This window comes from Falco cherrug, chromosome 11, assembly GCF_023634085.1.
Source record: "Falco cherrug isolate bFalChe1 chromosome 11, bFalChe1.pri, whole genome shotgun sequence".
Taxonomy (NCBI): domain Eukaryota; kingdom Metazoa; phylum Chordata; class Aves; order Falconiformes; family Falconidae; genus Falco; species Falco cherrug.
The window spans coordinates 9229300-9250456 of NC_073707.1; the positions used below are offsets into that span (position 1 = coordinate 9229300).

The following is a 21157-nucleotide window of genomic DNA, read 5'->3' on the forward strand; positions in this document are numbered from 1 at the left end:
GTGGGACAACATTCTGAATTTCCAAGGGAATGTCCACTCAGTAGGGTCACTGCCTCTACATAAATGTTTGGCACAGGTCCACCTCAAATTGGAATTTTCTTTAGAAAACTCTACTATAGTTTCACTAGAAGGGAAAAAGGAGATGACCCTCAGAGCAGAATAACCAGACATTATTTCAGTGCTCATTTCACAGCTATCTTAGAGGTGCCAAGACGGAGGCTAACAAATATTAGCTCAGCTAAAAGGACGATGGTTACAAAAAAGGAACTAAACCACAAAGTTTAAGGGGGAAGCTAACCTTTCAGCATAGGTGAATATCTAGTGAAACAGATGCAAGACATAGAACTACTACACAAGAGGTGTTTGAATTGATGCCAAGTCTGACAGAGAAGGGGAAGAGCACCTTTGGTCAAAGGCTTGCCAAGATTAAACTAAAGTTGCCAGGGGAGGGGAACGTCAGTCCATCCCTGTTTGTCCAGTCCTCCTACCAGTTTGGTGCCAATGCCAGCAAGAGATGCCTAGAGCCTGGAGGGGAATCACAGGGCAGTGGGGGAGCACCTGAAGAGCAGCATAAGGGAATTCCACGTGCTGCAGCCGGTAAGGTTCATCGGAGGCCCAGCTGAAGTGCCTCTGTGCAAGCACACATAGCATGGCGAATAAACAAGAGCAGTTAAAGTCATGCACATGCCTGCAGGGCTACAGTCTGACTGGAATCATGGAGATGTGGTGGGGTCACTCTTATGGCTGGAGTGTTGGAATAGGAAGGACAGGCAGGGGAAGAGAGGAGAGGGTGTCCCTCTATGTCAGCAACCAGCTGGAGTGCATGGGGCTCCATCTGGGGATGGATGAGGAGCTGACTGAGAGCTTATGGGTCAGGATTAAAGGGAAGGCAGGGACAGGTGACGTTACAGTGGGGGTCTGGTACAGGCCACCCGACCAGGAAGACCAAGCAGATGAGGCCCTTTACAGACAGATAGGAGCTGCCTCACATTCACAAGTTCCCATTCTCATGAGGGACTTCACCCACCCCAGTACCTGTTGGGAGAACAACACAGCAGGGCATAGGCAATCCAGAAGGTTCTTTGAATGTGTTGATAACTTCCTTATCCAACTGATAGAGGAGCCAATGAGGAGAGGTGCCATGCTGGACCTTTTTCTCACCAAGAAGGAGGGGCTGGTGGGGAATGTGAAGCTTAAAGGCAGCCTTGGCTGCAGTGACCACGAAATGGTGGAGTTCAAGATCCTTAGGGCAGCAAGGAGGGTGCACAGCAAGATCACTACCCTGCACTTCAGGAGAGCAGACTTTGGCCTCTTCAAGGATCTGCTTGGTAAAATATAATGGGATAGAGCCCTGGAGGGAAGAGGCACGCAAGAAAGCTGATTAAAATTCAAGTATCACTTCCTCCAACCTCAGCAGCAATGCATCCCAACAAAGATGAATTTGGGCAAAAAATCCAGGAGGCCTGCATGAACAAGGAGCTCCTGAACAACATAAAACATAAAAATGAAGCCTACGGGGCAGGGGAATTAAGGACAGGTAGCCTGGGAAGAATACAGAAAAACTGTCCAAGCAGTCGCAGATCAAGTTAGGAAACTTAAAGCCATGACAGAATTAAATCTGGCCAGGGATATTAAGGGCCACAAAAAAGCTTCTACAGGTACATCAGTGATGAAGGGAAGACTAGGGAAAACGTGGGCCCTCTCCAGAAGGAAACAGGAGATGGGATAGGGGGAAGACTGAGGTACTCCGTGACTTTTTTTTCTCCATCTCCACTGGCAAATGCTCCAGCCACACACCCAAGTCACACAAGGCAAAGACAGGGACTAGGAGAATGAAGAACTGCCTGCTGTAGGAGATCAGGTTCAAGAGGATCTAAGGAACCTGAAGGCGCACAAGTCCATGGGACCTGATGAGATGTATTTGCAGGTCCTGAGGGAACTGGCAGATGAAGTGGCTAAGCCACTATCCATCATATTTGAGAAGTTGTGGCAGTCTGGTGAAGTTCCCACAGACTGGAAAAGGGAAAATGTAATCCCCACTTTTAAAAAGGGAAATAAAGAAGACCAAGTAAACTACAGGCCAGTCAGTCTCACTTCAGTGCCCAGCAAGATCATGGAGCAGAACCTCCTGGAAACTATGTTAAGATAGATGGAAAGTAAGGAGGTGATTGGTGATGATTGGTGACAGCCAACATGGCTTTGCTAAGGGCAAGTTGTGCCTGACAAATATGGTAGCCTTCTATGACAGGGTTACAGCATTGATGTATCAGGGAAGAGCAACTGATGTCATCTGCCTGGACTTGACACTGTCCTACACAACATCCTTATCTCTAAACTGAAGAGACATGGATTTGACAGATGGGCCACTCAGTGGGTAAGGAATTGGCTGGATGGCTGCACTCAAAGAGTTGTAGTCAACAGCTCGATGTCCAAGTGGAAACTGGTGATGAGTGGCATTCCTCAGGGGTCTTTACTGGGTCCAGTGCTGTTCAGCATCTTTGTCAGCAACATGGACAGTGGGATTGAGGGCACCCTCAGCAAGTTTGCCGATGACACCAAGCTATATGGTGTGGTTGACACGCTGGAGGGAAGGGATGCCGTCCAGAGGGACTTCCACAGGCTGGAGAGGTGGGTCCGTGTGAACCTTGTGAAGTTCAGCAAGGCCAAGTGGAAGGTCCTGCACATGGGCTGGGGCAATCCCAAGCACAAATACAGGCTGGGAGGAGAATGGATTGAGAGCAGCCCTGAGGAGAAGGACCTGGGGGTGCTGGGGGACAAGAAGCTCAACGTGACCCGGCAGTGTGCGCCCGCAGCCCAGAAAGCCAACCGCATCCTGGGCTGCATCACAAGAAGCGTGACCGACAGCAGGTCCAGGGAGGGGATTCTCCCCCTCTGCCCCGCTGTCGTGACCCCCACCTGCAGCACTGCGTCCAGCTCTGGGGCCCCAGCAGAAGAAGAACGTGGGCCTGCTGGAACGAGTCCAGAGGAGGCCACGAAGATGATCAGAGGCCGGAGCACCTCTCCTACAGACAGGCTGAGAGAGTTGGGGTTGTTCAGCCCGGAGAAGAGAAGGCTCCGGGGAGACCTTGTAGCAGCCTCCCAGCACCTAAAGGGGCCGACAAGAAAGCTGGGGAGGGGCTTTTGACAAGGGCACGTAGCGACAGGGCAAGGGGGAATGGCTGGAAGCTGAAGGAGGGCACATGGACATTAGATATGAGGAAGAAATTCTCCCCTGTGAGGGCGGCGAGGCGCTGGCCCAGGCTGCCCAGAGCAGCTGTGGGTGCCCCATCCCTGGCAGTGCCCAAGGCCAGGCTGGACGGGGCTGGGAGCAGCCTGGGATGGTGGGGGGTGTCCCTGTCCATGGCAGGGGGGCTGGGAACGGATGATCTTTAAGGTCCCTTCCAACCCACACCATTCTATGAAACATATATGGTGAACAAACTCTTCTCCGATTCATGCAAATGCAAGCTTGGCCTGTTGTTCAAAGAGAAAACCAGCAACGTTAGGTTCAGATCCAAAGTCTAAGCTGGAAGGGCTGCAAAAACTAACCAAGCAGATGACACAGATCTCTAAGCAGAATTACATGAAAGTTGTGGCCAATGAGAGAGAAATGTATGACACTTCAAACACTGAATCTGAAACAAATTTCAGGTGTCCTACACCTGTGCAATGCTGTTCCCTGTGACAGCAGCAGCAGGGCTCCCAAAAGCTCTGCCTGCAACTGGTGACTGCAGCAATCACTGCTCAGGCATACACTGGCCTTTTAAAGTGGCCAGGAATTGTTTAGCTGGTATTAGTGGCCTGGAGCTTTGGTTCAGAGAGAACAATAGGTGTACTATTTTAGAGGCATTAAAGGTATTAGTGGCAAATCTGCATCGTGCGTTGTTTACCGCTGTACCAGTGGTACTAGACAGGAATTGAAAATTACTGCAACAGGCTGCTTGTTTTGAAACCCTCCATGCCATAAGTGAAAACATGATTCTTATTGTGGCCATCATTATAAAGACAGCGGTATTAATCAGCATTTTCTGGTTTTGAAATTAAAGAAAATAATAATATACTTCCATAAACTTTGCTGTTGCACTCCTCAAAAATTAATTATAGCTCATCTGAACCATATATATGATTATTCATTTAATAAGGAGTTACACTTTGATCTCTGCAGATTTTATATGAAAAGCAAATATTTTCACATTAAGTGAACAGACATGTAGAATATTTTAATTAGAGAATTATTTAAATTAGTGGGAAAAACCAGCAGCTAAAACCAATGCAGTTGTATTTTTATAACAACCTCAATATCTCTTTCCATTTCACTTGGCAGAAGCAAAGATAAACATATTAAGCCTTTAAATGGATTCCTATGGGAGATGAAAAACTTGATTGATCAAAATATAACAGGATACCTCTGCTGACACATCTTCCCAAGTTCAGATGTGCATGCAATTGTGTGTCTACTTTGAACACGCAGTGAAAGGAACCATGATACCATCACAGTTATGTATTGCAAACTCATAGCTCTGTGCTACAAAAGCCTTGCAGCCAGAAACAAACAGGGCAGGTGGGGGGTCCCAGGTTTTTCCCCACCAACCCTTCCCCAGGGTCCTGCACCCAAATCTGGGTCCCTCCTAGAGGTGCAGGGACAGGTTTATGCTAGTGCCACTTCCTCCTGCTCCTCCCGTCAGCAGTAGCACTGATGTAACTTCCAGAGGAGGACAAGAGGCACCACAGTAACTGCCACAGCATTAGCAGCATTTATCCCAAAGCTGAGGGCAGATTTGTTAGCTGTTTGACCCAGGCTACTTTTTCTTTCCAGTCAGGTGAGGGTGATACTTGTAAAGTTCCCAGCCATGGATATGGGGATCTTAGGAGCTAAAATCCTATTGAGAAACATGGCTAAGACCTGAGACTGCACTTCAAGCTATTCAGGTCATTCTAGCGTGACCCAAACCACAAGAATATCAAAGTGCAGCATGGTACACAGGACCTGCAAAATACAGCTCTAGATATACTGTGTTTTGGTCAGCTTTCAATTAAGAACTTTCTATTTCAAGAAAACTTCACAGAAAACAACGAAGAAACTGTAATTAAAATAGTCTTAATTTTACCTCCATTTCAAAGTTTGACCAACTTATCTTAGATTTAAGACAATGAGTGCAAAATGAAACTTGTAGACATAAACTGACCCTTGCTAATCTCTCAAACTGAAACCAACAGCGATGGCACAAAGCTGGTACAAACGACAGTGATCATCTTCAGAATGAATCCAGTAATCACCAACTTAACAGCTACCAGATTTACTCAGTCCTGTTTTTCTCAAATACTAGTGTCTTAATGCTATTGCAGGTGTATCATCCTAATGTAACAAAAAATCCTCTTTTACGTACTGAGAAGTATATACTCTCCCACCTTAAAGTAAGGTACTTACATACACTTTAGCAACACGTTTTACGCTATAATTTTTCAAAGTCAAGGCCAATCATGCGATGAAACAGCAATGCAAGTATGATGAGTGAATAACCATATCCCAGTAAGGCAGAAAAACCTTCCTGTTGCTTCCTATTGTGTTTTTCCTATACCTTGCTTTTACCTCCCAAAGAATGCAGTGTTTAGAGTAACAAAGTAATTCAGAAAAAGCTACGTAGATATTTTCAACCCAAATGTAGGCCATTTTTAAGACCAACTCCACACAATCTCTCTAAGGAAGGCTGCCAAAAATGAGGCCCACCTTCTACTTAGAAGTGCTATTGGTTTTCTATGAACCGTCGGGTGGCTGCAGGTGCTAACTGTAACTACATGTGTTAAGACCAGAATCAAACCTTTTCTCACATTTATTTTAAGCAGCAGTCGGTCTCCACGGAGCTGTAAAATCAAATTTACCGCTGACTTTACATTACAGCTGCAATCCTGCAGCATACTTTACCAAGAAGCAGTTTGGCATGCAAATGTGTAAGTGACAACATAATGGGAAGCTGGAATTCAGCTGATTATAGTTATTCTATTCCTTAAGTACTTTTCTTCTAAGTTAGCATAATTCTCTATTGCATTTTAAATTCTAACATTTTAGATCACAGAATAATCCAATATTCACTAATCTGATTAAACTTCCATTTCCTTTGACCCACACTTCTCCAAATCATCTACACATTTCACAGTGCACGCTTCTAACGAAACCTGCAGCACACGCTCCAGTTGCAACATGCGCCGTCACTCTGAGCAAGGTGAAAGCCACAGCTGGGACTCAGATTTTAAACAGCTATTTCAGCCCAACAGCAGACAGCAGCAGGACCTCAGTCATAAAACTGTGGAATTTATTAGATTCACAGAAAATGAAACTGCCCCCAGAAAGTTGCATACACATCACTGAAGATTAGATTTTTAGTGTGGTTGTTTTAATAATATGAAATATAAACTTATACTTATTGGCAATATTTTATAATTTATTTTGTATCTAAAATGTTTTCAATGATGGTAGAGTTCAATTGCTCAATTTGGTATGTTTAAAATAGAACAAACACTTCAGAAAAACATAACAAAAATGAGTTGTAATTTGGTTTTGTCTCACAACAGGCATCTTTCTGTTAATAACTCCCTGTTGATGGATGTGGGTTACACCACAAATTTTATAGTTTTCATCATATAAGGATCTTTCAATGTAAATTCACAAGTGTTTCCTTTACACTGTAGCAGAAAATAACCACTTTCTACAAATCAAATATTAACATAGCAAAGCAAATTGCAAACCTGGTGAGTGCACTTACTTACTGGGCATCAGTTCTCAAGAAAACTACTTTCTACATTCCTGTACAGACTTCAAATCTAAGTTTCTCTCTTGTCAAAACAGAACTAAACCAAACAAGCTCCCACACTCAGGAAAAGTTTGAAATTGCTTACCTTGAAGAAGCTCCGAAGAAAATACATTATGCTTAGCATTTTGGAAGGTTTGAAATGAGGAATTGTTCAATCTTTAGAACATCCAAGGCCTGGGTGAATTCCTACACTCCTGCTGTGTCTTTAGTTACATGCTTTCTTGTTGCTATTTTGGACGGTCTTAGTACAAGGGAAGCATATGAGCCATGCCAGGAGCTTATGCTAAGGAGTTGCATAACAATTAGGGCTTATCTGTGCTGCGCTCTACAGTACAGCAATGCAAACAGGTTTGTTCACAGTTTACTAGCCCCAGAACACTTCTACTAGGCATGCCCAGAATGATGCCATTGTATTTGCTAAAGAAACTAAAGCTATTTGTGAGTGCTTCTAAAAGAACTGGAACTACAAAGGACAGCACATGTTCTCTTACATCCCCCCCAGCTTTTGCTTTTGCCAACTGCAAGTTCAATCAGTGTGTATTATGCTTGCTGCAGCGTTTAAAAGCAAAGGCTCCCACAGTATGAGCTTTCTAGTTGCTATCTTTAAAGGTAAGGGAAAATTTTATAACAAGTCTTTTGAAGTGCAGAAGAGTAAACGCAATTTCAGTTTCTTCTTTTTTCTCACTTGACATTGAAGTCCCTTAAAGATTATCTGTGCTTCAGTAACGCTCAGCAACACAGAGGTGCAACCTATGCCACACTGCAAAGAATCTATCAACATTTAGCAGCCAGGACTGAGAGTTACAGGTAGTCTGCTCACAGTGCACTTAGAATTAAAGGCAACTACTGAGTGCAAGCAAGTTCTCAGAAAGGGATCACTCTGCATTACAGCAACTGTCAGGCACAGCCTGATACTGCATGCTTTCATTTATTTTTTAATCTAACTTCAGCTTATATTTGAACTATTCAAACCACACACTCTTAAAATCTTTACACCAGGAAGAGGTGTTTTAGGGAGGTGCTCCAGAGTAGCTTCCGATGCTCCATGCTGCTGGGCACAGGGAAGAAAGACAGAGAGATGTGCAGTGCACCCAGCACAGCAGGGTGGAAGGAGGGACACAATCCCCCACCATGGTTGCTGCTCCAGCACTCGCCCAAGACTATCACCAGCTCTAACCTAAAACATACTCTTTTACCTGCTCAGTGCAATTGGGATCTTGGCAGCATCACCCCCTCCAGTAAGCACATCCCCCAGTTGCCCTGGATTTGCAACACTACAAACCCCTCTACAACTTCCAGCAGCTATTCTTCCTGTTAGTCTATTTCAATTAGAAATATTACTGTTCTGGTAGTACATGTAAATAAGACATTTATGCACAAATCAAATACTTCAGAGCAGGAAGCCATATTTTACCATGTACACATTTTTTCTGCCATTGTGGGAACTGCATATGTTAAGCATAATACTGCCATAGGGAAGGGCACACCTAACTTGTTAGAAACCAGGCCAGTAATTTCTAAATTGCAACATAAGGTGCAAATGCAATGTAACCTGTGGTTTGACTTGCCAAAGGACAATGCTGCTGCATGAAGCTTGCTTCTGCCATCTCTCATGATTTCATGGATAAAAGACATACAGAAGATTTTTCCTTTAAATCTTAGTTCTAAAAGACATACATGTGTCAATATTATACACATCCAGCAATCATTTTAAGTAAACTTGGCCTACAATTTGGGATGAAAATTGCAAATAAAAATTCTAAAAAGTCTCAAAAAATTTCACAATGCAATATTAGTTTTTAAAAAATCTCCTTGGAGGCAAAAGGGCCTGGCTCAAGAGTTTTCAATGCTTTTATTTGTTAATTCTTAAGTTTAAATTATTTTGAAGGATTACTTTTCATGATTTATCCTGAAATTACTGTAATTCCTTTAAACCCCGCTTATTCAAGAAATTGCAGGTAGACTTATACTTCCTCCATGCCTCTCCTGGTACTGACTCAATGGACACAAGGTTCAGCTGAAGCATTCTTTGCCCAGGCCCTGACTTCAGACTCTTTGGGCAGAAGGAAATGCCCACTAAGATGACTCCAGCTCTGAGGTGCCTTGGTATTTATCTTTCACAAGTGAAAAGGAAGATAAAGATTTATTCACATATGAATTAAGGGGGTTTTAATAAGAATCAATCTATGCATATGAAAAGCCAGATTTTTGCTGCCCAATTTTTATCTACCAGTATTTCTAATATCTACAGAAGTGCCTGTGTTGTGAACAACATGCCAGAAGCAGGTCATTGCTGCTAGCCAGGGGGGTTGCCCTAAGAAACCGACTCCCCTTTCAGTTGCTTATCTTTTCTGAAATGAAGGTTAAAGCTCAATTGCCTATCACTCATGCTGTTCTTCCCTGCTTTACTTGTTTGTGGGCTGGAAATAAGGATGTTCCTTTTCTGTAAATCAGCTGAGATCTTTTCTTCAGATTGGTACATTTCTTGGACTGTTTTACTTCACCACACAGGATGGGCAAATTGCAGAGTATTCCTGTAATCCTGCAATTCCTTAAAGACAACACTACTATTAATGGAGCTCTGCTGTCCAAAACTTTGTAAAATTTACAAGAAACTTTCTAGAAATCAGGCCTTTGTGAGTATGCATCATAACATATGATTACAGAGCTACATAAGCCCTTTTACATTCCTGAAAAACACAGGTTGTATCAGGTGCCCGTGCATGGCAGCTGGCTGCAGGGCTGCACCTTCTTGATGAGGAGCGGCTGGGGCTGCCCCGTACCAGGCACAGCAGGTTCCAGTGGTCCCAGGGCAGGGCATGGCTGGGTCTCTCAGAGGAGCTGGAGGACCTCCATGACAGAGTGCTTAAGAAAGGGCCAAAGGCCACCCAACAGCAAGGGGTGAGGGACAAGGTGTGAGAGCCAGCCCTGTGGGCAGCAGGGTCACAGCAGGAGGTGTCGCCAGGGCCTGGGCAGGCTCCCCTGCGGTCCCAGGGGAGCCCATGCTGCAGCAGGTTTGTCCTAAAGGAACCGCAGCCTGTGGGAAGGACCCACACGGGAGCAGGGAGGAGGAGTGTGAGGAGGAAGGAAGAGCAGAGAGGGACTGTTGCTGGCTGACTGCAACCCCTCAATCCCCTTCCACCAGCCAGGGGAGAGGTGGAGGCATTGGGAATGAAGGAGTGAACTTCGACCCTGGGGGGAAAAGAGGAGAAGTGGAGGGAAGGCATTTCAGCTGTTGTCTTTGTTTCTCATAGGTAATAGATTAATTTTTCTAAAATTGCATCTGTTTTGCCCATTAATTTTTCTAAAATTACGTCTGTTTTGCCCATAACAGTAATTGGTAAGTGTCTTCCTCAATCCATGAGCTTTTTCATCTTATTTTCTCCCGGTTCTCTTGAGGGGGGGGAGTGAGAGAGCAACTGGGTGGGCGTCTGGCAGCCAGCCAACATCAATCCACCACAGAGGACAACTACAAACAGACCTAATGGCATTAAAGAGAATCTGTAACCTGAATTAATTTGTCTTATGATATGTGCAAACATCTAAAAGATCTCCCCCCTTTAGTTACATCTAATAAAGAAGTCTCTGACAGTAACTTTGATTAGCAAATCTATTAAAAGCTTTCTGATGCCCAAAATTTTGCATCTAGAACATCAGCCTACTGCCAGCAGACTGGGGTTTCTTCATAGCTAACCTTTCACAGTTTTCCCCCCTCCCCTTAAAAGCAAACAACGGGTTCCCAGGAGTTTACTATTACCAAGTCCATTTTCAGAGTGAGTTTATCAGTTAACAGAAATTTCACTTGCAAAACTGTGGTGAACATTTTTTCAGCATATGATTCTGAGGTTTCATTTGGTCAATGAGGATTTATCATCTTTGGTACAAGCATAGAGCTGTTATCCCTGAAGTGTCCAGGGCCATCCACTGTTGGCACTTTTCCTACTGGTCCACTATATAAATCTACAAGTCTTTTCTGCTTTTTAAAGAACAGCAGCTGGAAACTGTCACTGACTCATAGAACAAAATATCCATTTTGCCTTTTGCCACCACAGTAAAAAAAATACCGTTTAAACTGACATGGCCTTCAGCAGATTAGGTACTATGGGGTGCCTGGACCAAAGCATCTGTTTAAAGTTAGGTACCAAAACCTTGCAGAGCACTGAGACTAGGATTTTCTAAAGGCAAACAATTGGCACTGGAACTCCACTACTGTACTGGTGGAAGGCTTTTCTTCCCATGATTTCAATTCTTTGACTACTTCATGTAGCATTCACCTGGGTTAGTTTAACGTAATTGGGTATTATATAGATTTTATCATGTTGGCTTTCAAACCAACTAAACGTTAGAATACGTGTTGATGTCATTCCAGCTTTATGGCTGCAAAGGTCAAAGGTTGCCTTTCTGCCCCTTCTGAGAGTATCATATGCTTCTGTAAGATTCCTCCAAGGAACAACAATTTTGCCCAATATTGTCTTCCCCTTAGAGTACGAAGCCCAGAGACTTCATTTTTTCATGTCAGTAAAGACATAACCATCCTCTATCAAAAAAGGCATTGAATATGGCTCAGCAGAACCTTAATTTATATCCCCAGGCTCTCATAGTTTGAAACAAAAAGCTCCAACAATGAAGACTTTTAAGCTGTCACCCTGACCTGGGCAGTAAGGGACATACTGCAGGCAGCCATCACTAACAGCCTGAGCAAGATGACTTAAGTGACAAAACAGGTATTCTAATTTCTGAATGATCATGTCAGACACTTTCATCTCCACTGTAATTGCTTATTTGCTTTTAGGCAGTTCATTTGATTACCATTATCATAAAAATACACCTCTTGATGCAGCCCAACATGTTCGTTCAAGTACTCTTCAAATCTTTCTGAATTTCACTCCTGTAATCAAAATATTTAAATTTTCTGTCTTCATAGAAGGTAGGAGATTCTGGGCGTATAATGGGAAACTGTACCTTTGGGAGCTGAGATAGGTATTTCTGAGCTTTACCACAGCCTCGGCTCTCAGCTGGGTAAACATTTGTGCTGCTAAGCCAGAGGTGTCCATGCACCAACACTGTCCACCATTGCCCAGCAAAATCCCATTGCTTCCAGACATCAGTAAACAGCAACTAAGTTAGAACTTCTCAGGCTATGCCTTACATGACAGGACAGTTTACAAGCTGGTTTTAAATATGAGCTTCTAAAGAAACATAATAAACAAAATCTGAGTAGCAAAAGCCATGGATCAAACTTGCAAGGAATTTGGTCAATAATGGCACCAGCACTAATTTCTGTCAAAGTATGTATGGGGACTTGCTGGTGCTGCCACAAGGAGAAGAAATGCCACTGCTGTCACTTCTTACTCAGTGACTTCCTCAGACACTTCCCCTACCCACAGGCAGATAAAGATATTTTTACTGCAGTTTGACACCTCCACTCAAGACTGACCCCGGACTGTGAGACACAGCAGCCTTGCTATGAATCTTGCAAAATTAATTCAGAGCTGATTAGATCGCCAAAGTTCTCTTCTAAACTAGTGTGGTGGATTGACCATGGCTGGATGCCAGGTGTCCACCAAAGCTGCTCCATCACTCCCCTCCTCAACCAGACAGGGGACAGAAAATATAACAGAAAAGCTCATGGGTCAAGATAAGGACAGGGAGATCACTCAGCAATTTACCATCACAGGCAAAAGAGACTCAGCCTGGGGAAATTACTTTCATTTATTCCCATTTGAATCAGAGTAGGATAATAAGAAATAAAACCAAAACCTAAAAAATACTTTTCCCCCACCCCTCCCTTTTTCCCAGGCTTAACTTCACTCCAAATTTCTCTGCCTCCTCCCCTGCAGCAGCACAGAGGGACGAGGGAACAGTGGTTATAGTCAGTTCATTACATGTCTCCACCGCTCCTTCTTCTGTAGTGGGAGGACTCCTCACACTCTTCCCCTGCTCCAGCATGGGACCCTCCCGTGGGAGACAGTTCTCCATGGACTTCTCCAGAGCGAGTCCTTCCCATGGGCTGCAGTTTTTCATGAACTGCTCCAGTGTGGGTCCCTCCCACAGGGTGCAGACCTTAGGAACAGACTGCTCCAGCCCGGGTCCCCCAAGGGGTCACGAGTCCTGCCAGCAAACCTGCTCTTGTGTAGGCATCTCTATCCATGGAGCCACTGGTCCTGCAAGAAGCCTGCACCGGCATGGGCTTCCCATGGGATCACAGCCTCCTTCAGGCATGAGGTCCTCCACGGGCTGCAGGGGGATACCTGCTCCCCCCGTTAACCTCCACAGGCTGCAGGGGGATACCTGCTCCCCTGTTAACCTCCACGGGCTGCAGGGGGATACCTGCTCCCCCGTTAACCTCCACGGGCTGCAGGGGGATACCTGCTCCCCCCGTTAACCTCCACGGGCTGCAGGGGGATACCTGCTCCCCCGTTAACCTCCACGGGCTGCAGGGGGATACCTGCTCCCCCGTTAACCTCCACGGGCTGCAGGGGGGACAGCCTGCCTCACCATGGGCTTCACCACAGGCTGCAGGGGAACCTCTGCCCTGGCACCTGGAGCACCTCCTGCCCTCCTGCTCTGACATGGGGGTCTGCAGGGCTGCTGCTCTCACATAGTCTCACTCCTCTCTTCAGCTGCAATTTGTTGCACAGGGTTTCCCCCCCCCCTCCCCTTCTTAAATATGTTATCAAGGAGGCTCTACCAATGTTGCTAATTGGCTTGGCCTTGGCCAGTGGCAGAACTGTCTTGCAGCCGGCTGGCATTGGCTCTGTTGGTCACAGGGGAAGCTTCCAGCAGCTTCTCACAGAGGCCACCTCTGTAGCCCTCCCTCATACCAAAACCTTGCCACACAAACTCAATACAACTAGAAGCACAAGTGACACAGAATTAGATGCCTGGTAGCCTACTCCAACAGGAAGCTCTTGCTGTGTGTTTAGAAAATATCTTATTCATGTTCATTTAAAAATCCCCTGCAGTAAAAAGCTAAAAACCAAGTGTGTAATAGTTGCCTCTGACCCTAATAAAGCCAGCAAAATGTATTCCAATCAGCATTTCTAGAAAGAATTTACTGGGTCCAGAGAAAGGCCAGAATGGGAGTACTGAGGTCCCAAACTAAACTCTGCCCTCAAATATGCTCAGTAACCCCCAGACAAATGGAAACTTCAATGCAGTGCAGAAGTAGGCTTCTGCAATTTTTTTTCCTGTGCTTGTACAGAAGTCCTGCTAGTAGTAAGCCAGTTAGAAGCAGAATGACTGGCTTCTCGATCTACTGTTCTCCACAATCTCCATGGGAGGTGGATGGCAGAAGGGTGCTACCACATGCAGGTAATGAAAATGACAGGGCATAATGAAGCAGAGTTCAACTATTTTTATTCTTAAAGTTATTCAGAAACTTATGACAACTGTCTCAAAGTTATAACCATTATCTCAGATGCAACTCTGCCATTAAAACCTCTGCCTAGTTGGAAATAGTACTGTGGTGCAAAATGAGAATCCAAGCCATCACTCTCAATGTACCATATACTGGACATAAAATCCATTTTTATGTCTTTCAATCAGCCCCAAGTACAGAGAAAATGCTGGCACCTACGGTAAGCTGAGATGCAGTGATACCCGAAGTGCTAAAGCTACAGTGTTAAACCATTAGGTGCATGGACAGAAAGTGACATAAACCAGCACTAGGTATTATCAACCTGATGAAAGACAAAATAAAAAAGCCAATATCAAGGATATTAAAATATCACCTTCAGGTCAGAGTCCTTGTCCTACTTTGAGGGCCTGACTCTTCTGGAACCAACCAAAGCAGGCCTCTGGGGAGATCCATTAAGACAGGGAATAAGACAATAGTCTTTAATTAGGTGATAGAATCTGGTTAGGACAATGATACTATTTCAAGGGCTCATGACATTCAGATTTCTAATCCAGAAAGTTTAATGTGTGTGGCAGAGGCACAGTACTTTATGGAGAGGTTTGTGTGTAGGAAAAGCTCTTTGGAAAGCATTCCAGGAATAGACAATGCACACACAACAGAGAAATTCCCACAGACTGCGGTGTCCCTCTCTGATGAGATCCCACAGCTGATCACTGGGGGGTAAGAATGTCTAGAGCTTTCTTCCCAAGCAGGTGACATCATGAGGTTAGTTATTTGAGATGGGGCCAGTTCTTCAGTCAAGAACTACTTCAAAACTGAGAAAAAAAACGAAAGGACTTGTACTCTTGGTACAATTATTCCTTTGATTAACATATAAATGCGGTTCTTGTTAACCAACATGTTTTCAACTAAGGTGTTGTTAGCAATAGTATGCTTTCACTTGTAGCACAAGTAATTAGATTCTGCATACATAGAAAATAGCTATACAATACACAATAGATTGTATAGCAATAGGCAAAGTATGCCATTATTGTCATATACTGCTACACTTTACACTGGAAAATATTAAATGCAGATCAAGCCTTTGAGCCTGTAAGCACAGTCCAAAGTGCTGTAAGCACACAGATATAAGAAACAATATTCCTCTGTATTCCTTTAATACAGAACGATGACTAACTTGCTTTCCTGCTTCCAGCCTCGTTGATCTCGTTCCTTCTTCCAGGAAATCACGGCATACATTTCCTATACTATCTTCAACACCCATTCACTGTCTCTGCCCTCTTACATGTGTTTTTTTCTGCAGTGTTGTATCATCTATATGCTTTCCTGGACTTTCCAGTTTTCACTTCTCCATGTTAGATTTCGCTCTTTTGAGTAGGCCATTTTTTCACAAATATCTTTAAAATCTTATCTTACAATCAGTTTGCTTTATAGGCAAGAACTCAACAGTTTGTCCTATTGACAGAGAATCCAAGTGACATGTTCAAACCCCCTGCTTCTAGTTTCCACCCTTCTACAGAACTAGCTGGATATCTGAGGACTGGGCACACCCCACCTCTTAGCTGCATACTTGTTGGTTGGCACTGGTATTTACCCACCACTGGAAAACCCACTCCCCAGGCACAAATAGTTCAATAAAGGTGAGAAAGTATCAGATAAAAATAAGAAAGTATGCATCTCTTTCTTAGCATGGCATGACACCTGGCAAGAGTTAAAGACACAGTTACTAGCATTAACTCCTTCTGGCAACATACTACCAGTGGTTATGCAAGTAATCACCTGGTATTTGAGTCGAAGCACAGATGGCAAACAGCAACACCTCCACAAGCAGGTGTCAAAAGCCCCCCAAATCACATTAACTCGAGTATTAGAATCCTGACCTCGTCAGGCAGGAGAACAGTCTCAAGCAACCCTCACCAGTTCACGTCACAGAACTATAATGCACTGTGTTCAGTGCAAATGACTGAGAAAGGAAGACTGCAGCTGGAAGAAGATAATCTGCTGCAGGCTTGAATGACAATATGCAGCAAGAAGGGAAGGTGAAGTTCACAAGCTAGTAGCCTAGCTTGCTCCTGTAGCCATCATTTCCTCAGTTCTGTATGCAAGAGCAAATTAATGAAACAAAAATAAAGGTCTGTTAGTGGGTTAAGCTGGACAAGTTACAGCTGCAGAACTGATACCGCACTACACCATCTGTTGGGATATCTGGCACAGGCACCAAAACCTCATGCTATTTATCTTTGAGCTGTTCTAAGTCACTGTCATATATTTGTATTCCAAGGACTGTGCTGACTGCAGCTTGTATCTATTAAGCTAATACCTAACAATTCAACCTTAGACACTGATCAGAATCTTAAAAAAACTGAGCAGATCTGTTACCAAATCAGTGTCAACCAAATCAAATCTCAGGCCTCTGCTCAGTCTTTATAGTACTGGTCTGCTTTATATGCCAGTAGACTTGCACTGTTTACCTGGCTACGCTGGTGTTGCAATAATGATAGAGATGAGAGTACATGCATTTCAGCACAACCCGTACAAGTCCACTGGGAAACTCTGAATGATATCAGGCAGCTGCACTTCCTTTTAAATAAGCTGTTATTTATTCCAGGTATGATAAAGCTACCATATATAGCCAATCTCTATTGCAGCTGCAATGCATACAGGCCCTTTGAATGGTCTGCAAAAGGCACAGCCTGGGGATCTTGATCTGGTTCTACACAGGTCTAGTTTTCAAGGAGGCTAAGAAAATCCAGGACATGTACAAATCAAAACAAGCTACAAGTTGTTGCTGTGGGCCAGCTATCCCTGTGGAAGGAACAGAGACACATATAGTTGCCAACTTCTGCCCAGAAGCAAAGACCATTAGCCTAGTCTCCATACTATAAGCAGCAAAGTACAGCTTTGATCTAGTTACCCTCCTAATTTTAGCTTTTGGCCTTTCTCCACTCTGGGAAACAGTAAGGAACAGAAATGTTTTCCAAAGTAAATTGAAGTTCTTCACATAGTCCCAGTTCAAACAGCCAGCAAGAACTAATAGAAGTCCTGCAAAGTCTTGTGATACTTCACAGTTCTCCATACCTTTGAAGGTTGAGGGTGTGCAGCTTTCCAGAGGTAGCACGAGTTACGGGTAACCACTCCTTCCTCATGCAGGTCATGCTCTCTGATGACAGACAAGGCTTTACTCAGGAGTCCCCACGAGTTCAGGAAAGGCCTGCTTCCTACCTGCTGCTAGACCCAAGAGTTAATATGGAGAGGCATGCACTGACCATGTAATGCCTCCAGGTACATTATAAACTACAAGCTCATGGAAGCATCTCTGCATATTTATGGATAGAACTTAGACAAGCACAGTCACCTGAAAACATATATCCATTCCTGCTCAGATTTCAGAACAGCACGTTCATCACACTGCCAAAACCATCACACAATCCTAAACTACTAAGTTGTATGCTGAGTATGGAGTTGCCCCAGACCGCCTGTCATCCAGTGTCTATATACTCAGCTTTTTCAGCATAGGAATTTTGTTAGTTTTGTCTTCTTTTATTGTCATTTGCATTTTATTCAGATCATAAGGCCTTGCAATTGTATTCTTAATTCTGCCTGCTAAAGTTCAACAAATATCTCTTGTTGTATGCCAAGCACAAAGCAATAGACAAAATTACATTCCCGACTCGTGGCTGGCATTCACTGCCTTTCCAGTTATTTGCATTGTTGAGCTTTATGTAGATTATTTTCAGTTTGATAAAATATTTTTAAGTTTGGGTGAAGAGAAACAGTTTGGGTGATCATAAAACCTATCTATCATAAGTACCTATCTATGTTTATTCACAGTAAAATCTTTTTAGATCCATGCATCAAATATTTTGGATAGCAATTTTTCACATACACCACAAGTGACATCCCAGTCACTGGCCAAATACCCAGCCTTGTCACACTGACTTTAAGAGAGATAAAATCTTGCCCTAGCAGCTGCAATTGCCAGAAAACAGGATGTTCACTAATGGATATACGTACACAATATACAGCTACAAACCTGGCTACTTAAAATTTTAACCTCCCCTGCAAAATCTGAAAGTTTCTAAAGCTTTCCTCACCACCTTGAATGGAGACAATTACTACACCTAGAGGACCAGAAACATTGATTCTTTCTTTCAGATATTACAGGACTCCAACTCTTTGCTCACTCTTTAATGGCAAGACAGAGTAAGATACAATTTATGTTCACTGTTACGTTCTGCACCAACACACTGAACAACCTGTCCAGAAGAGCCTAAATGGCAGGATGTCCCAACAAACAACGAGGGAGAATTGAAAAGGGATACCATAACCGGGTAACTACCATTTCTGTTCTTTGAGGTAAGCAAGTCTACAGTAATGGTGGATTTCAGCATAACAGGGGAGAAACACCACCACAGTAACCTGCTAAGTTTACCAACTGATTACTTTCACTAAGGTGCACGTACAACAGAAGTCCATTTACAGTGTCATAACTTTTCCAAGAACAGAGTCCTGGTGCTGAAATAACTCTGGAGTAGCCCAGGGAAAGGGTTTGGAACAATAAAAACAACAAAAAAAATATTTCCTTTTCCAACCTACAAAGCGCTTCATTTTCTGGCTTGCCAAAGGCGCTACAATAATTGCATTGTAATTCTGAGAACTTCTCATAGCAACTTTCCATGAGAAGAAATGGAAAATCTGAGAAAAGTTGACAGTGAGGTAAAAGTAAAACACTATGACGTCTCCACAGAGGAAAACTGGATCTGGATGATTAAGCAATGAAGAAAATCAAAGATGTGGAGCATTATTCACTTGAATCACATTTGCCAGGCTGCTGTCTGCACAGCCCAAAGAACCCAGACACCAATATCAGGAAAAAAAATGGGTGAGGAGACTCTCTGGCTAAAAACTCTGAACAGCAGCACTTTGTTAGAAAAAAAGCTGAAAATCTGGCAAATCTGTGTTCCAAAACGGGCCAAGTGTAAAAGATCCATTGCATTTTATTTTTGCCAAACACTGCTATTGAATGTTTTAGATCCCTTTGAGAGTTCAAGGCGTAAGGAAAAGAAATTCAACCAAGTTACCCATGACAAATAGTTTTAAAATATTTTTACAGTAATGGGCCAAATTTTACACAGTGTGTGTACAAGACAATGCAAATATTTTGGCTTGCTTCTGCCTATGCAGTAACACGGTGCTTGCAAGTTGAAGCTTGCACACACCCATCTGTAAGTACTAAGCCTGCTTTGATCATTACTTCTGCTCTTATACACTGCACAAGCCTATCTTGCAGAAGTAACCTGCACAAGTCTCTTACCAATCAGCAGTAAAAACAGAGAAGACGGAGATAAGGGAGAATGCTGCCCCAAAAGGTGCAGTTTAGGCAAGAAATAGAACTGTTTCAAACTGGGAATATGTCACTGTATCCCCATCTTTACATTGTGTATGCCTGGCATTAGAAATTGGCCTGAAAGCCAGCTTGATTGTCTGATTTAGCAATAAATCAAGGCAGGACACAACGTTTTCTTCTGAGTCATTAAGGGTTAGCTACTAGCTTAATAGCCTGCCAGATGCTCCCAGCTTGCCACAAAACCAGTTCTTTCCTACAAAGTATGATACAGACTAAAAATGGTCCCAAGATGACATTCATGTGCTTGCAGAAGATACGAAATTAGAAAAGCTGGTTTTCTCAGGTGGTCAGCTATATACCAAAGCATGCTGGAAACAGCACTTCGCTGACTGACAGGGTACGTCATTCCTTATGCCCTTTCAGTCCTTGCTGTTTAATCACTGGGCTTCAAATCACACGTACTAAAGCTCAGGTGAGTCACCAACATCAAGAAAAACAAGATTAAGCCTGTCATAGTCCATCTGCTCCATGCACACAAAACCAGTTGCATGGCTCCAGGACAGTGAAAGCCATCGAGTGTCATGGAAAGAAGCCAACTTCCTTTTTGCTGTATTCTCCATTTGCCATGGTCCCTTCAGAGCAAATTAACATTAACTATTTTCTTGCCTTTTTCCCCTCACCTGAGCTATGTGCTGTTTTTTAGGAAAATCTCACCCCAACAATCTTTTCTACAAATAGAAGTTCACTTCAGTTTACACTTTCTAGGATGGTGTTGATACATCAAGAAAGTAGTGTGCTGCTTCATGTCTGGATGACACTATGCCAGCTATTAAAATAATAATACTTAAAACTCTTCTACCAACCATTGTGCTGAACTACTGTACAGCAGAAAATAAAGGCTTTCACATATCCGACCTAAGTAATTCAAGATTAAATGAATACTAGGTACTTCCCTTTCAAACTGGGAAAACTGATTTCTGATTCACAAATTGACCAAGGTTGTACCTCTACCTACAAAAACACGTATGTCCTCGTTCTCATTAAATTAAATACCTTCCAATTATGTAATACTAGGACCCCTTCCTCAATTAAACAAATCCAGCTTAGTTCTGGACAACTTTTTCCTTGCTCTAAACCTGCTATTTTGTTTGAAATCTTCAAGCAACTACATCCCCTCTTAGATGATGTTTCCGAGTAAGTAACTCCATACACCTATTTTCTAATGAAGGCAACACTAGAGGAACATTAAAGCTGTATTTATGACACATTTCTATACCCTAACCATTTTTATGTCAGCAACCACAGCACAGCTTTTTATTATCCAACCAGTAAACAATTTAATTTCCTCCACAACCTTTTCTATATCACATTAGCCTATGTGGCACATTGCATCCTTGAGCTATTGCCGAAGCCCAAGCCTTCCATTTCCTGCAAATCAATGAAAGGGATATAAGGATATCAGACATGGTTTCAAACATAAATTTTCATATAAGGTTCCACTGATGATTGGCATTACCCCAGGAAAAATTGCTTGTTTAGGGAGCTCTAAACATAAAGGAAAGCACAGTTTCCATATGAATCCAAACTTTGTTAAACCATAAATAACCACTGTGGGTTTGAATTAACACCCGATTTCTTTTT

The 21157-nt window shown here is 43.3% G+C and overlaps 1 protein-coding gene across 3 annotated transcripts in view; it reads right to left on the reverse strand.

Moving 5' to 3' along the window:
* Nucleotides 1-21157, reverse strand: part of ARHGEF4 (Rho guanine nucleotide exchange factor 4) — a 228035-nt gene that overhangs the window by 172102 nt on the left and 34776 nt on the right. The window contains exon 1 of one of the 3 annotated variants that reach the window (XM_027808894.2): nt 6895-7143. The exons of the other annotated variants lie outside the window; for them this stretch is intronic. Within the exon in view, the coding sequence (XP_027664695.2) occupies nt 6895-6933 (39 nt within the window). The 5' untranslated portion in view covers nt 6934-7143. Of the gene's footprint in view, nt 1-6894; nt 7144-21157 lie in introns of those variants that run through there. 3 annotated transcript variants of the gene reach the window in all.